The sequence below is a fragment of the Megascapheus bottae genome, chromosome 1, assembly GCF_031878675.1.
Source record: "Megascapheus bottae isolate mThoBot1 chromosome 1, mThoBot2.hap1, whole genome shotgun sequence".
In the NCBI taxonomy this organism is placed as follows: domain Eukaryota; kingdom Metazoa; phylum Chordata; class Mammalia; order Rodentia; family Geomyidae; genus Megascapheus; species Megascapheus bottae.
Genome location: NC_143509.1, coordinates 100144595 through 100161365, shown reverse-complemented (window position 1 = coordinate 100161365; position 16771 = coordinate 100144595). Strand labels below are relative to the sequence as shown.

Here is a 16771-nt window from a genome sequence, read left to right as displayed (position 1 = left end):
CCCACTCCTCTAGCGTGTCTGTGTGGCCAGTACTGTCTGAGCCTTTTTGCTCAAGGCTACTACTGCTTTGCCATTTGAGCCAGAGTCCGGCTCCTTCATTTTGGCCAGTTTGCCATCACCCAATACCAGAACCCCTATAAACCATCAGATTCTGAGGGCTCCCCAGGACCACATCGCACCGTAGACTCTATTCTCTGCCAAACCCTCAAAAACGTGCCCTGGTTTTTATCAATTTGCCAAGAGGCAGAAGAGCATGTGCAGGTATGTAAAGGGGTGACAGATGGGCAAGAAGGTCCCCCCCACCCACCCAATCAACTGGGCCAGAGCAGGGAGTGGTGGCGTCTTCAGGTTCTGTCAGTCTAAGGCACACAAATGTCTACACCGCTCCCCCCACTAAGGTCAAATACACTTGGGAAATGTAGGGTGTTGTCAGGGAGCTTGCCCCGCTTACACTGTCCTCTGTCCCGTGGGCCACTGGGTCCCTGCTGTGCACTTTGTGCCTAGGCGGCCTTCACCACCCCCACAAGGGGTGAGGGGCTTCCGGACTGAGCTATGCCTTCCGAGCCCACTCCACAACTTGGCGGGGTGGGGGGAGAGCGCTAGGATGGAAGTATAGTAATCTATACACGTAAGCCACTGTTCCAGAAAAGATGAGAAGGCTCGGGCTCTGGAGATCCCTCTGCCGCGCTCCAGACCCTCCCAACGAGCTCATCAGCCTGAGACCCCCAGCTTCTTCCCACCACACCCGACCCGATCGTCAGTGAGGAGGGTGACGGAAAGGGCTTCAACTTCTAGGATACTTCAGACTTTCTCCTTTGTGTGTGTGTGTGTGTGATGTGTAGGAGGGAGAGAGAAAAGGAGAGATTTCTTTTTTAAAGTAAATGCTGGGATGGTGTCATAACATGCCCTCCCTCCATCTGTCCACCTACCATCCACCCAGGGCCTCTCAGGTCTGGGAAGGGGGAGGAGGAAGTGTACTTGCAGCCTCAGTTTCCAACTCCATTCCTGAGCTGGGACCTTCGGACAGTTGCAGGAATGTGAAGTCCAGAGGGACTACCACATTCTACCCCAGCCTCCCGATCCGAGGGGGTTCCAGAGATGGAGGAGTGGCAAGCCAGGAGGCCAGGAAGGGCTGCTGAAAACCAATGCCACCCCTCTGTGAGACTCAGGCAGTGCCCTGTGGAGTGTGCCCGCAGTGCCTAGGGCACAGAGCAGCCAGACTGTCTGCTCTGGGCCTCTGGTTCCCTCTCAGGAGCCCAGGGCCATCTCTGGCATCTAGTGGGGATCCAGTGCAATCTATGAAACCTTGGCTAGTGAGCGGCAGAAGTAGTTCAGTGCCACCTACCTGCTTTCTACCTCACGCCATTTCTCAACTCCACACCTTATTGCAAAGCCTGCTTTGCTCTCTAGCTCTCTTTCTCATCCTGCTGACTTCCTGCTCAATGTGAAAGGAGAAAATGGACATCCAGAAAACGGCAACCCCTCCCCCTCCCTCCGCACAGTAAACACCAGGAGTTTTGCATGACAGAGTAACTGGAATAGATGGCCACCTATGCCCCATCTCTCTCTGTGTGCATCCACACGATGTTGAGTGTGGAAATCTACCCATTTGACAAAGACTGAAGTTTAGCAACATAAGGTGATAGCAGAACCTTCAAACCACCTGGAAAATAAAAAGTAAGCATTTCCCAAGTCGTGGGACTCCCTCTTGCCGGAGCACCAGACTCTTGTGAGCTCTGCCTCTAAAGAAAGGCAGGCAGCACGTGAAATGTTCCTGCACTCACTAGCCTTGGGGGGGGGGGGCTTTGGGAAAGGATGCCCCCCTCTCTGATCCTCTGAATGTCAGGGTTGGTCTGATGATTTTCACACACTACCTCATTTCCCAACCCCCACAGTCCTAAAATGATCTCTAGATTCTTCTTCACCCACATCCTGCTTGGGTCAGGTGGGAAAAACCTCTGTTGGCAGATGGGTGCCAGTAACTCTCCCTCTGGAAGCTGTGGGCGATTTAGGGATTCCTGTCCAGGGCTCAGGCTGGCCTTGGTTCTAAAATCACGGTAGGGCAACTGCCTTCACCCCCAAAACTCACCAAGCTCACAGTAAATCTGGACACCTTAAGAATAAGTTAAATTAAGAGGCTCCTCCTGCCCGCAGTCTCAGATCTACTGAGGGGCAACAAGTCACTTTGCAAAATGGAGGTTTTTTCTAGACACATCTCCTCTCGGCCCTAGACTCCCAGGTTTACAACAGAGCCCTGCACAGTGACTTGACATTCAGCGCCCAGCAAGCACGCAGATCCTCCAGTCCTCACAGCTGCCGGTACAGCTCTACAGAAAGTGGGTTGCAGGGGTAGAAGCTGCTCATTTCCCCAAGTTAGACCCCACAGGTTTAGAGCTTTTCCAGAAGGCCAGAACCAAGTGTCTCCCGCTGATCCTCCAGGGTCATTCCTGAGAAGATGGAGCTGGTCTGGTCAGTCCTGCGTCTCCTGAACACAGCTCCAGAGCCTCTTGCTCCTGCAGTCCTCACCCACCCAAGGCCCAGCCAAGTGCCTGGAGCCCCACTGCCCACACGAGAATCCGCAGACCCCATGTGAATGTTTGCCGGGCCATCTAGGAAGTACAGAGGACACTTCTCAATGTTTCCAAGAAAGAGTGGCTTAAGAATTCTCTTTTCCTAGACCTCCTCTGAGATTAATTTCTGGTGTATTTGAAATTCTTGACAACAAATCATTTGCTCTTCTGGTCATTTATTCTTCTGCAACACCCCACCAGGGAGGTGGGGGCCGGGAGGCAGCCTGTCTGGATTCTATCCCTGATTTTGTTGCACGCGGATGCGGCGCGCAGCCCAGCAAAACAACTGCCACGTCCGCTCTTCCCGGGTGGGAAGGAGACGCGCGGCCCCCCGAGGCCGATTCGATCCCCACGTCCCCTGGAAACGCAGCTGGGGAGGAATGATCTCGGGGCGGCCGAGCGGACGCAGCTCCCGGCGGCCGGGCTGGGGCCGGGGCTCCGGGCGTCGTCAGCCCGGCGGATTCGGGACTCCCCAGCCCGGGAAGACCACGCGCAGCCCGGCTGGGAGGCCCCTCCGAGGCCGGCCACGCCTCGGGAGGCGCCCTGGCTCCGGGCTCCGAGTCCACGGTGCCCGCAGAGCCGAGGCCCAGGCGAGCACAGGCCGCTCGGCTCCACCGAGGCGAGGCCGGAAAACGCCAACTTCAGACCCGGGGCAGAGCGCCGGGGGCCGCGCGGAGGGCGGGGAGCGGAGCGCCCGGCCGCGGCGGCTCCGACGGGGAGCTCGGAGGCCCGGGACACCTGTCGCCCGCGACCCTCCCCGCGGCGTGGCTTCCGCGGGCGGCTACGGCAGCCCACGCGGCGCCCCGGCTGCGCGGCCCGGGGACCCTGCCGCGCCCGGCGTGCCCGCGCCCAGCGCCCTCCTGGCGAAGGGTCGGCCCGCCCTCCGCGACCTCGGCCCCCGCGCCGCCCAGCCCGTCCGCGGCCCCGCCATTTCCTGCGAACCGGACCCGGCTCCGGCCACTCAAGGCCCCGCCGCGCGCAGCCCCTTTGCCCACCGGAGCACCGGGCCCCGGCTCTCCAACTCTTCCCTCCGACCTCGGCGCTCGCTCGCCGGGGGAAAGGGGCCGCCGGAGGAGAGCGGGGTCCGCGGGCCCGGAGCCGCCCCGCAGGCGCCCGGCTCGCACCACGCTGAACCACAGAGGGGGGCGCACAAGACCCTTGGCCTCCCCAGGAAGAAAGGAGAGCTCGGAGGAAACGGAGATGGGGGGAGTAAAGAAGAGCTGAAGAAGGGAAGGCAGAGAGGAAAAGGGGGAAATGAGGAGGAGGAGGAGAAAATAAAACAGAAACAAGCAAGGGTGGACGGACGCGGAGAGCTGGAGGAGGAACCGGAGGAGGAGAAGCGATCGGAGTAAGAGAAGAGATGCGGAGGAAGAGACGGGCATAAGGGAAGGAAAGTGGGAGAAAAAAGGAGAAGGGGAGGAGGACAGAGAAAGGGCCGGCCGGGACGGGCCGGTGCCAGCTTGGGGGCTTCTGGCCCCGGGATCCGTTCTTGTGTTGCAACTGCGGTGCCAACGATTGGTTCGGCCGCCTGGACCCCCACGACCCCGGTCCCGCTGCCCGCCTCCGGCCCCGGCCGCCCGCCCCGGGCCTCACCTTCGGGGAAGACGGCGCGCATCTTCAGGTAGCTCGTGGTGAGGCGGATGATGGACGCTTTGTCCAGCTGGGAGGTGATGGCCGACGGCAGCGGGAGCAGCTTGGCCAACTCGTAAAACTCGCCATTTTCCTTCTCCCTCCTGGTTTTGGCCGCATTTTTGGACTTTTCCTTCATCGCGCCTCGGGTCTGGGCATATTAGAGCCCGCCGCGCTCCAGGCCCGCGGAGCTGCGCTCGGGCTACGGCCGCGGGGACGGAGTGGGGGGGGGGGGGACGGAGCGCGGCGACCCGGGGTGCGCGCCGCGGGCAGGTGCGCGGGCCGGGCCTGGAGCCCCGCGGCGCCGCCCGACCTCGCCGCGAGTCCGCGCCGTGTCCGCCGGCCGCTGGGGGCCAGGCTGTCCCGGGGAGATCCGAGTCCTGCGTCCCGCGCGATCTGCGTTCTGGCTTCCGGCCTCCTCGTCTCCCCCGACTTCCCCGGGGATGCGGGGCGTTGGCCGGGACGCGGGGATGGTGTGTACCCCTTAGCCGAGGGTTCGCACCGGCTGCCGCGCGCGGGGCCGCTCCAGACCCGAGGGCGGCGTGGGCGGCGGCGGCCGCGGAGCCATGGAGCGGGGGCCGGGCGGAGGCGGCGGCCGCAGCTGGGACCGAGCCTGGGCGCTTCTCCGCCCTCCTTGGCCGCCGCCCGGGTAGGAAGCCCGGGCTCCCGGAGCTGGTGATCTGTGGCGAGGCTCAGCCGCTCCACGGTCCACGTGCGACCGATCCGCGTTTGTTTATGGCGGACCCGCCTTCGGGCGGAGCGCGGGGCCGCGGGGCCTGGGGAGGGGGGCGGAGGGGGGCAGGCAGGGGGAGGGGCCGCGGCGGGGGCGGCGAACTCGCCTCGGACCCGCCGCGGCCCCGAGTCCCAGGCGCGCCTCCGCGTCCCGGCCGCCGGGGACTCCCGGGAGAGACCCGCGCGCTCCCGGGCTGGGTGAGTGATCACGGCGCGCCGCGGGGCCCCGCGCCGGCCCCGGACACCCGGACGCTCGGTGGGGCGGCGGGGTGGGGCGGAGGGAGGGGGAGGGGAGGGGGCCGTGGCCTCCACGGCGGCTTCTGGACGTGTCGCGGGCGGGCCGGTGCGCTACCGGAGGGCCAAGCCCTCCGAGCCCGGGCCGATCTCTCCCCACCCCGCTCCCCACACCCGGGGTCTCGGAGCGCCTCCCCGTCGCGCAGCCCCGCGCCGGACGGCGGCCCTCTCCTCGCGCCCCCCCTTTTTTTGGCTAGAGAAACAGCGGGGCCCGAGGAGATCGCGCCTGGGAGCCGAGCCGGAGGCTGGGGCCGGGGCGCGGCCTCTCCCTAGGGCGCGGTGGTAACTGGGCCCCGCCACTCGGGCTCCTGCTGTTGGGCCCGAATTTCGGGCAATCGCGGTTGGGCGAATGATTCTGGGTGACCACCTCCAAGTGCGTGCGGGGGGCTCCGGGGGCCTCGGTGAGGGCAGAGGCCGCGGGGGAGAGGAGGCGCGCGCGGCCGGGGAGAGCGGCGCCGCCCCGGAGCCCCTCGCACTCCGTCACTGGCCGCTCCTGCAGTCCGAATAGGGGCGAATTCGGCTCCTCCGCACAGCCTCACGCCGCCCGGCGCGGACGGCGCTTCCGGGGCGCCCGGGTCAGGGGCGGTCAGGGCAGTTCTTTTCGCGCGGAAAGCCGTGGGGTTCGTTGAGGTGGCCGTTCGGGAGGAGTGCGGGGAGCGGACGCGGCGCTGGGGCCCCGCGCAGGGTCTGGGCGGCGGGCACACCGGGGCCCTCCGGAGCCGCTTCCCGCCGGAGCCCTGGAGCGAGCTCCCCGACCTCCCCGAGTTCGAGGCCCGGCAGCCTTCCGCCTTGGGCTTCACCGTGCGCGCCGGCCAGGCTCGGCCTGCGCCTGTCCTCACGCCCGGCCAGACCCGCACCGTGGCTCCCGCGGGCCGAGCCCAGAGCGCGGGGACCGCACTCCCCACCCGGGTCTGGGGTCGGGCCAGCGCGGGCAGGCAGAAGGGTCGCACCGCCGCGCATCCGCCCCGCGGCGGGTTCCGGGGAGCGTCCGGGGGCGCCCGGGGACCTCCGGGCTTCCGCAGGATTTCACGCACCTCCCGCTCCTGCGGGTTTGACCCCCTCGGCCTGGAAGGATTGTTCAGACAGCAGAGACGTGGCTCGGAGGGGGTGGGAGAAGCCCCACGAGTGACGGGAACGGAAACGTCCCTCAAACGAAATTTCCTGCCCCGGTGTTCCGCGTCTGCCGGGCAGGTTGGCCTGGAGAGAGGCGGTGAGTCCTGAACGAGTGGGTGCGAGACAGACACCCGCGGGCCCACAGAGGCCAACCTCAGCAGGCTCCCCCCTCCCCCCCCCCGCGCACTCGCGCGCTGTGGACCCCCAGCCGCACCACGGAACGCGTCTCCGGGTTTGGCACTTGAGAAGGATCCTGTTTCTCCACGGAAGAACCCGACCCGGGCCGGGCCTTCTCAGGGCCCAGTCGCTGCCCGAGCTCCCGGTAGGACTTTCAGGGCGGCAGGCCACCAGGCAGGGCAGAATTCGAAGCTGAGTTTCAACTGGAAAACCCGACGGCCGAGCGGAGCGGCCAGGCTTCGGGACGGCTGCTGGGACGCGGCTGGAAGCCGCTTCCCCCGGGGCCTCGAAGGGGCCTGCAGGGGAGGGAGCGCGCGGGGGTCCGGCACCCCGCGCCCCTGGCTGCCCGCTCGGTCCGTCGAGCACCTCCTCCTCCTCCTTCGCACCCCACCTCTCAGAAAACTTTCCGTTGGGAAACGGATCGGATCTGGGTGGAATTCGGGGCCCCAAGAGGAAAGCGGCGGCCGATCGCCCCACATCTGCTGGAATTTTCCAGTTCCGACGCTTTGCAACTGGCAACTGCGCCCACCCGAGGCCGTGTGACCCCCCCCCGGGCCCACGGGACGCGAGCTGGGCTCCCGAGGACCGGGCGCGGGGAGGGAGCTTTAATTCTCCTTTAGGAAGCTCTGGAGTGGAGGCTCTGGAGTGGAGCCCGTGGAAGGAATAAGTCCTCTCCAGAGAACTCTGCCCTGCATCACAAATGGCTTAGAGAGGGATGTGTGTGTGTGTCTGAACTATGTGAAAGAATGCTTTCGTCCCCCCCCCCCTTTCTGTGTTAAACTCCTTTGCGTGACAGCTTTGTGTAAGGAGGTTACTAGTTCTAGAAAGAGCAAGAGAACGATAAAAAAAAAAGTGACCAGTCATTGCTGAAGGTAATTACAGGTAGCTGGAAACATGTGGAAATAATATATTCCTGCAGAGCTTAAACCGTTCAAGACAGTAGAGCCAGTAGTACAGTAAAGTCCCCCCCTCCCACACCCATGGCCTTCTCTCCCCCCCTGCTTTTAAAAAGCGCAGGAACCTCCTTCCACTGGAATGAAGACTCCTTTGGAGAAAACGCCTGCTTTTAAAGTGGCGGTCTATCTGGTTGTCCGATGCCATGGCGGTCACTTGGACAGATTCCACTTTTTTTTTGCGTGGAATCTGTCTTCTGTGTCGGTCACCTTTGCTTCCCAGAGGTGTGGGCGCCTGCTGGAGCCCAGGCTGCTAGGAGGGGATGCCGGATTCCAGCCTGTCCAGGCTGACTTCGGATTCTGGGATGGACCAAGCGGGTAGCAGCCCCCATCCACTGAGTAGGTGCTGCCTGATTCTCCCCTACTGTCCAGGGGATGGGAATGAAAATAGTGTCACCAGTAGTTAATGATTATGATGATAATTAACCACCTTCCAGGGAGGGAGGAAAGGGAGAGAGAGAGAGAGAGAGAGAGAGAGAGGGGGGGGGGGGAGACACAGAGCAAGCAAAGCAGCCATCCCAGGATCTCTGTCATTGTATCTGGAGAAGTTTATCTAGAGGTAAATCTGAGCCCTTTCCTCTTCCCCTCTCCATCCCCCCCCCCAGCACGCTGGAGACCTTTCTCCAGCTGCTGAGAAGGCTGGGGTCTTCAGCAGCCCCTCCCCAAGCATGCAGGCCCTGTGACCCCGGGAGGGCAGGGGTCTCCCGGGAGCTGTGCCCCCCTCACCAGACTCCAGCCCGGGGAGTCTTGGGCTGGTGTGTGTGGAAATTCCTTCGTGACCACATCGGTTATCCACCGCCTGGACATCTGCACACCGGTCAGTTCAGTAACGACGCCTGTGGCTTCCGAAGCAACCTTTCAGAGCCCCACCTCTACCCCAAGAGCCGCGCACAACCCGCCCGTCGGAGGTGCGCACTTCTGCCCAGCAAAGAAGGCGCAGGGTGGACGCCGTGCTTCTGCGCCGTGATCGAGGATAACTGACGACGACGGAACCCTCTCCAGAGTTCTGAGGCCAGACTCACAGCCCTTGCCTTGCCGGGAAGACGTGAACTCGTTTTACGTCGTTTAATTAAAGTCAGTAATCTATTGACAAAGCAGAGCGATCCTTGGAGAATCCCTTTTCTAACGGAAACAGACGATGGAAAGCCCGAGCCGAGGCTTGCCAGTGCCTCCGACCCAGAGGCGAGTGCGGGGAGCTGGGTGCAGGGTGCTGGGAGCTGGGAGCTGGGAGCTGGGTCCTGGCTCGCGCAGCCCGGCGTGGCCCTCAAGTGTGCGAGGCCGTCTCCCCGCGTCGGGCGGATTCTGATTTTTGCTTTTCTCTTCGAAAGGCAGTGGAGAAGGAGCTGGAGCACAGAAGTGAAAAGCCACGGGGACGGGCGGCTGCCGACCTGAGTTGGGGGCGGTGGAGGGGCGCGTGGTGTGGGGGTCGGGGCCCTCGGGCTCGCCCCCGGGGGCTCGGAGGGGGCGGAGGTCAGGCTCTCCCTCAGCCAGAGGCCTTAATCGGGCAGCGCCCGTCCCCACCGAGATTAAAGGGCATTGTTTTAAGACTGGGCAGGTAGCTGGGCGCTGGGCCGGGCTCTGCTGTTCTCCTGGAGAGGGGCTCACGTCGGCAGGTGAGCCGGAGGGCGCGCGATCTGGGCCCAGGGGCTGGCTCTGCGCACGTTCCCCGGAGGAGCGGGGCGGCCGGGGTCCGGAGGGGTGCTCGAGCCGTCCCCCACGCTCGCCAGGCTCCTCACCAGACGCCTGCGTCCCCCTTCCCACCTGGGTCGCCCCCCACCCCAGATTCTTTTGACGCGGGACTGGATGGATCGAGGCCCCCCAAGCTGGTGGAGGACCGGGTGGTGTGGCCGGGTGTCTCCTGGTGAGATCAGGACTCGGGGTCTTCCCGAGCAGGGGCCACCTGCAGACGCAGCCCCGCCAGCCCCCCGGGGCGCGGGGCGCGGGGCGCAGGCGGGCGCCTCGGGACTGCTCGGCTGGCGGCTCAGCCTTTTGGGGGTCCCAATCGCCCCTCACCCCCTTGTAAACTGATTGGGAGAAATTCTTTCTAGGTGCCAACAAGCCGATCCCCTCAGGGAGGAAATGCGTTTTCGCGGAGCGCAGACATTTTCAGAACGGGGATTGAGGGCGCGCGGGACGAACGCAAACCGCGCACTTCCAAATCCTTCTTGGTCTTCACTCGATTTCATTTCTAGGGCAGGACCGGGATAATGTTGGTCGGTTCACCACCCTCCACACGAAAGGGATCATTTTCTCTGTGATCCTCTTCCGAGGGAGTTTGGACAGAGCGGGGCAGATTTTGGTACTCAAGGTCAAGGTGAGATAGAAGGCAGGGGAGCAAGAGCTCCTGCTCCAGGTCCAGGTCAAGGCCAAGGAGTCGGTTTTGTTGTTGTCTGGACCTAGTTTCAGCAGTTGCCCTTGGAGGAGTTGGGGTGGGGGCGGGGGTATTGAAAAATCCGAGTTTTAATTCAATCCCAGGGTGGGGGGGTTGAATGGGGGAGAAGGAGCCTGCGCGCTGGACTGAGGTAGCCCTGGCTGGTACCGGTGAGGCTGGGTACTCTGAACTGCGGATGGGAGGCCAGCCTCAGAGACCTTTCAGACTATCAAGGCTGCAAACGTCAGGTGTGAATTTGTTTTCATTCTGGAAGAGTTGGGGGTTAGAGAAGAAATAGATCAACACCGTAGTTGTTTTCATCTTAAGTACTTGTCCAACTCAGCAGGTCAGTTTATAAGTACTATGCACCTTTGGTTCTTAGTTCGTTTCCATTTTTCCCATCCCCACCGCTCCCTTTCGTTTTCTTGGTTCCATTTATGCATGCATGCACTTTGAGTGCTACCACTGCATCTTCCCACCTCTTCACTCTCCATCTGTCCACCCACTTGACACTATTGTTACTGGTACAAAATAACTTACAAAGGGGTTTATTGAAGTTTATATGTAAGGTAATTGACCAGGAAAACAAAACAAAATAAAACCTCCTTTTTGAGCAACAGACAATGTGCCTCAAGAAAAGCTCCAGACATTTATATTTCTGTTTTATATCATTTTAAGAGAAGTTATCAGATCTCACGACTGAAAAAAAGTGAACTCCTGGATAGATACGCCAGCAAAAAGTACTAGAGTTCCAGGCTGACTTCACCCCCCTGCTCTTAAAGGGTATTCTTATTTATTTACTATTCACTTACAACAGTACTGGGAATTGAACCCACAGTCTCCTACACGAGCTAAAATACCCCAGCCCTAGTGCATCTAGTTTGGACCCTACTTGTGTGGGATCCGACAGCTGGATTTTGTGGAAAGTAAATCCCATGAATGGAAATGAAACTGGTCTCCTTCATAACAGTTGCAGTTTCTGAGCGGCTGGAACAGAGCTCAGGAACAAGACAGCCATCCTGAATGATCACAGGATTGCTCAAAAGCTGAACCAGCAGATGAGAGTTGAAATGGCAGTTACTGAAGCAACGCACACAAAAAAATTTCTAGTCACAAAAAAGAACAAAGGCTCCAAGTGAAGTTAGAAAATTTATATTTGTACAAAAAAGTCCTTTGAATAGTTATTTGACAGCAAATGTGTTTTTTTTTCTTTTCTAGTTGCATTGGCTTATCTCAGATTTTGAGGCACCCTTTGCACGTGTGAATCGTGAGACTCCCTGGTGGCACAGGTGACAAAACACATCTTCCAGGAATCTGCACGTCCGAGCTGGGTTTCTGTGTGGGTCATGGAAAACCCCTCACTTCAGATACTTTATGGGGAGGTTGTCAAGGGAACCTTGGGTAAGACTTCTCAGGAGTATCTCTGAAACCATTATTCATGATTAAAAAAGTGATTCATAGAAATCTGCAGAAAAATTATGACATGTTATGCTTAAGCATGTTTCCAGACCATGTGGAATAAATAAAATCATGGTCTGGCTGGGTAATGCTGCCTCTCAGCCTCCCTCTGACTGTGCCAGGAGGATCTGATACACATCATAGATTTCAGAACAGCTTCTGTACAGGAGCCAAAAGATACTTGCATTTTCTCTAGACTGGCATTGAACTCTGAAAGCTTCCTGCCTTTGACTCCAGAGGCTGAGATTATAGGCATGAGGCTTAACACCCAACCTATAAATTTTGTATATGTGTGTGAATATCTATCTATATGATCCTCATATCTCAGCCTCTTCAGCAACTAGGATTACAGGTGTGAGCTATCAGTGCCTGGTTTTAGGTACTTTTTTTTTTTTTTGGTCGGTCATGGGACTTGAACTCTGGGCCTGAGCATTGTCCTTGAGCTCTTCAGCTCAAGGCTAGTGTTCTACCACTTGAGACACAGCGCCACTTCCAGTTTTTGGTGGTTAATTGGAGATAAGAGTCTCATGAGCTTTTTATTGCCCAAGCTGGCTTTGAACAACAATCCTCAGATCTCAGCCTCCTGAGTAGCTAGGATTACTGGTGTGAGCCACCACACCCGGCCAGGTACTTTTGTCTTGATAAGCCTATGTGATTAAAAGTCAGAATGGACTTATTGGAACATTGACCAATTAACTGGAACAAGGACTGATCAGAGGCAACTTTGATATCTTAGTAGCAAAATCTCAAGGCCAACTGTCCTGCTTCCAGAATTTGCTTTCCATGGAGAAACAGTATATGAAGTCTACCAGATATTATCAATGGCATGTCAGCCTTAAGCCATGGCTATATTGGCAGAAACCTCTTCCTGAAAGAGAAGTAGAGCAGGGCTTATAATGGCTACTTAGTGGCCTATTATGGGCAGATTTAGAGTCTAACTTGCCTTGGGTACTGGTGCACTGTGACATAAATGTTTCTGACAAATATATTTGTAAAAAAGCCAGAGTCTAATAGAACAATTGAGTTGTTAAATAATCTGAGCCGAAGCAGTTGCATTTGTTATAGCAATTGTTCCTGTTTACCTAAGAGAACAGATGCCGTCTTCAGTCTTGGTGCCAGGTCACTTAAGTGCATGATTTATGGCTCGCTGGGTTGAGTTCTCTTCACAGTTGACTAGGTTGTGAGCTGGTGGAGTGACTCGTGTGGCGCGTGAAGCGGCTAATACAGATCATACAGATGGGTATTGCGGGGTCTGAGCACATTCCTCACATTGATGTATGGTTCCGAGCAGGACTTAGAAGCAGCCTGCCCTTCAGGCAGGAGCAGGAGTAAAGAATCCCCGTACTTCCTCCGTACCACGTTACTCACTGTGGCCTCAGAAAGCTACACAGCACTTGAACCAGTGATTCTATTTCTGCTTGTGTGTCCTAGGGAAGTCTTGCCTAACAGAAAGGAAGGAAGGAAGGAGGGAAGGAAGGAAGGAAGGAAGGAAGAAAGGAAGCTAGCTTTTCTGCACTAGTATTTGTACAGCAGTTAAGAGTGTTAGTTTGGTGTCAAATCTGGGTTTGACCCCTCCTACACCCTCAGGTGTGCTTTTTGTACAGTGGAGATCTCACAAGGAGGTTGTGAGTTTTCATTTTAAAAAATGCTTGATAAATATAATGAATAGAAAAGGCCGGGCACCACCTACTGCCTGGGAGGAGGAAGTGTGAAGTTGGCTGTAGCATTTGTAGTACTGGGTGCTAGAATCTTAGTACTCGCCATGTTAATATTCAGCTCTGAGGACAGACTATCTTAAATGCGGGGGAGGGTGATGAATGAAATGTAGATCTATCTATCTATCTATCCATCCCCCTATCTCCCCCTCTCTATATTTGTATGTATGGTATGGTATGTAGCTGGTATATAGAACTGATATATCTAAGTATATATACACATAAAATATATGTCTATACATTTATGTATCTATATATCTGCAAAGCTTTGCAGCCAATAATTTTTTTTGAAGTTTCTATCAATATGGTATGATAAATATCTCCTAATGTACAAGCATATTTTCCAGCCTTCTTAAAGTGCAGCCAGATGTATGTGCTCTGTCTAGCCTTGAGGTGAAAGTCATGCTTCTGCTGCCTTGGTGGTTGTTTCTGCAGATAGGGACAATCAATGAATCCTGTGTGTGTGTATGTGTGTGTGTGTGTGTGTTGTTAGCAGAGTTCTCAATGGACTGATTCTGAAACCAACAATTATAGCCCTGCTTTCTGACCCTGACACACAGCTGACAAGGCTACTGTTGGAACCCGCAGCTTCCAGGGCTCTTATTACTGGTGTGCGATGCCAGAAGTTGCTTAGGTATTCAGAGCTGTGTGTATAACCCACTTGGTGAACCAGCCTGGATGCCAACAATTTTGTAAGACTGAAGAGTCTTTGTTATATTTCATCTGTTTCAAACAGACTAGGTAATTTCTATTATTTCCAACTTAATCTTGATGAATATAAGTTGGACATCATATCAATCCTGTAAAAATCTATGGTATGATTATAACTACGTAAAACATGGACAAAGCTATTATGTTAAAAAATAATAAAAGGGGATAGGAGCATGGCCTAGTGGTAAAGTGCTCCTCTAGCATGCACGAAACCTTGGGTTGGATTCCTTGGTACCACATACCCAGAAAAAGCTGGAAGTGGTGCTTTGGCTCAAGTGGTAGAGCACTAGCCTTGAGCATAGAGTGGCTCAGGGACAGTGCCCAGGCCCTGAGTTCAAGACCCAGGACTGGCCAGAAAAAAAGGATATTCATTTACTGTTGATTGTGAGCATCTCTAGGAAGTGAGATTATCAGTGAACTTCCCTCCCTCCCTCCCTCCGTCCGTCCTTCCTTCCCTCTTTCCTTCTGGCTTCCTGGTGTATATCTTACCATTATTGCTCAAGGTTGATACTCTACTATTTGAGCCAGGCCTCTGCTTCTGGCTTTTTACTGGTTGATTGGAAAGAAACATTTCATGTATTTGCTTTCCTGAGCTGGCTTTGAACCACAATCCTTAGATATCAACCTCTCAGTAGCTAGGATTATAGGCCACTGGATTGTATGGGATTATATAGGATTATATGAGCCACTCTGGTACCAGGGTAATGATCTTTCAATTTACTTTTCATTGCCTTCATTTCATTTTTATTTTTAGTGCTAGTTCAGGGTCTTGAATTCAGATGCTGTTCCTGAACATTTTCTGCTCAAGGCCAGCACTTGAGTCACAGTTCTACTTCTGGCCCTGTGGTGTTTCATTGGAGAGAGGATCTCATGGATTTTCCTTTGGGGCTGACTTTGAATTGCCATCATTAGATCTCAGCTTACTGAGTAGCCACCATGCCCAGCAACTCCATTTCACATTTCTTGACCAAGAGCGTTGCTCATATAAGCACACACTCTGCCACTGAGTGGCAATGCCCTTGCACAGCAAGTTACTTAAGTGGGGCGTTGAACACTGGAGACTCTCAGCCCAACCCCACTCCTGGGATGCAGTTCTGGTGCCAGGCAGAAGTCGCTTTGTCCACATCACTGAAGCACATGGTTGGGTATTTTCACATAAAACCTTTTTCTCTGAATCTGGGCATCCGTGGCTCATGCCTGTAATCCTAGCTGCTCAGGAGGCTGAGATCTGAAGTGTGGTTTGAAGCCAGTCCAGGTAGAAAAATCTTTGAGGCTGTTATCTTCAGTGAACCCCAAGAAAAGTGGTAGAGTGCTATTTTTGAGCAAAATAATTCAGGGATAGCACCCAGACTTCTAACTGACAAAGAAAAAAAAAAGAATCCTTCTCTCTACTGGGGTGCGGGAAATATTCTAAACCTTGAGCTGGTGGTGGTTATGTGGGCTGCATATATTTAATCCACCCAGCAGCAATCTTAAGACTTTTTGTATATTTCACTATAGGAAAGTTATGCCTGATTAAAGAGAAAAAGAAGCTGTGTCCATGTGACTTTCCTCTGATCCCAGCTTCTTCCTTTCTGACCATCTTGAAATGACCACAGGCCCCTGTCACTGAGCTGGAGCTCGTGAGGGAGAGAGGGGGGAATTGGATCCTGCTCTTCCTGACTTGGGGTAGGGCACTACTCTCACTAGGAATTCATCCAATGTCTGGATGCTCCGGGATTTTCAAGACTTGGCCCTGGACCATGTGGCCAGCGAGGACCACAGCCTCCTGGCTCTGACCCATGGTCTTTTCTGCCTTGTATTCCTACAGTCACAGTTGAGCAGACCAGCACACATGAATGTGACCAGAGGCCAAGCTGGCGGCCCATGTGGCCATTGTTGGAAAGCCCAAAGCAAGAAATTCAATTCTTGTTTTTCTTCTCCATGGCAACAGCGGTGGATAGTGGTTGGTCACAGGATCAGGGAAAATTTCCACTGGAGATATAAGAACTTGCTGGCAAGCCCCATGAAGTGTTAATTTTAGCTTTCAATGACCAGTGCCCTTATAGAATTTAATGGGTCAGGAGGAACATGAGCCAAAGCCAAAGATTACACTCTCTGAAAGGTTTCCCGTCTGGTCAAGTGCACGGTAATTTGATTGGTGCATGAAGACTAACTTTCTGCATGGAGAAAATGTTTGCTCTTCTGACAATTCTGTCTGAAGAGTGTGCTGTTCCTTAAAACTTTCAGTGATCTATTCTGAAAGTCAAGTTTTCCCCAAGTTTATGCATTGAATGCAGTCATGATGAACTCGTCAAATACGGCGTGGCTACCTCAGTCACCACAAATGACTGCAAAAGTATGGAGCCAGATACCCAGTAGAGCAGGACTTGGCTTCTTCTGTGACTTTAAGTGGCTGGGTGTCCTTGAGCTCTGTGCTTTTGGTCTCACTGGCCACTTGTCTACTACACATGAAGCTTTCTGGTGTATGCTCTGGTGAGGGACTGCCCTCCTCTGGTGAGAGCCTGGCGTTTTGGCTTCCCGCTTGATGGTGGGCCCTGCTGTTCACATAACAGTGTTAGTTGTTGGTCTTTGCTTGTTCAGGATACTTCTCAGAGTCTTTGTTTATGCTGTTGTGTTTTTCTTTGATTCATTTAGAAAAGTGAGCAAAGCATGGAGAAAGGAAATCAAAGGAATGTATTAGAATTAAAAGGGAATCATTACATGGTGTTCTTGGACTCAGCCAGGCCTCTGGTGCTGAAAGGGCCCAGTGGACAGTCAGTGGTGGAGGGAGTTAGGAAGGACGTTGCATTAGAATGACACCCAACCAAGAAAAAGGAAGAGTTGTTGATAGAATCGGCCTGCATACATGCATGTGGTAAGCCTCTGATGAAATGATGGAGCTGCCTCCATCATCTGCTCAGGATCTACCAATGCCTGAACCCAGGAGAGAAGAGAGAGGGAAGAGACTGAGAGATAAACCGAGAGACAGAGGTTGAGAAATTGAGAGAAATTAGGAGATGCACAGATGGATTTACTGGCCTCCTGATGGAGCAGACAGCCATTACT

At 55.6% G+C, this 16771-nt stretch overlaps 1 protein-coding gene across 1 annotated transcript in view; it reads right to left on the bottom strand.

Annotated features, from left to right (window-relative positions):
- Positions 1–4338, bottom strand: part of Sim2 (SIM bHLH transcription factor 2) — a 35956-nt gene extending 31618 nt beyond the window's left edge. The window contains exon 1 of the mRNA XM_090333729.1: positions 4164–4338. Coding sequence (XP_090189855.1) covers positions 4164–4338 — 175 coding nt within the window. The remainder of the gene's footprint in view (positions 1–4163) is intronic.
- Positions 4339–16771: the final 12433 nt, after the last annotated feature.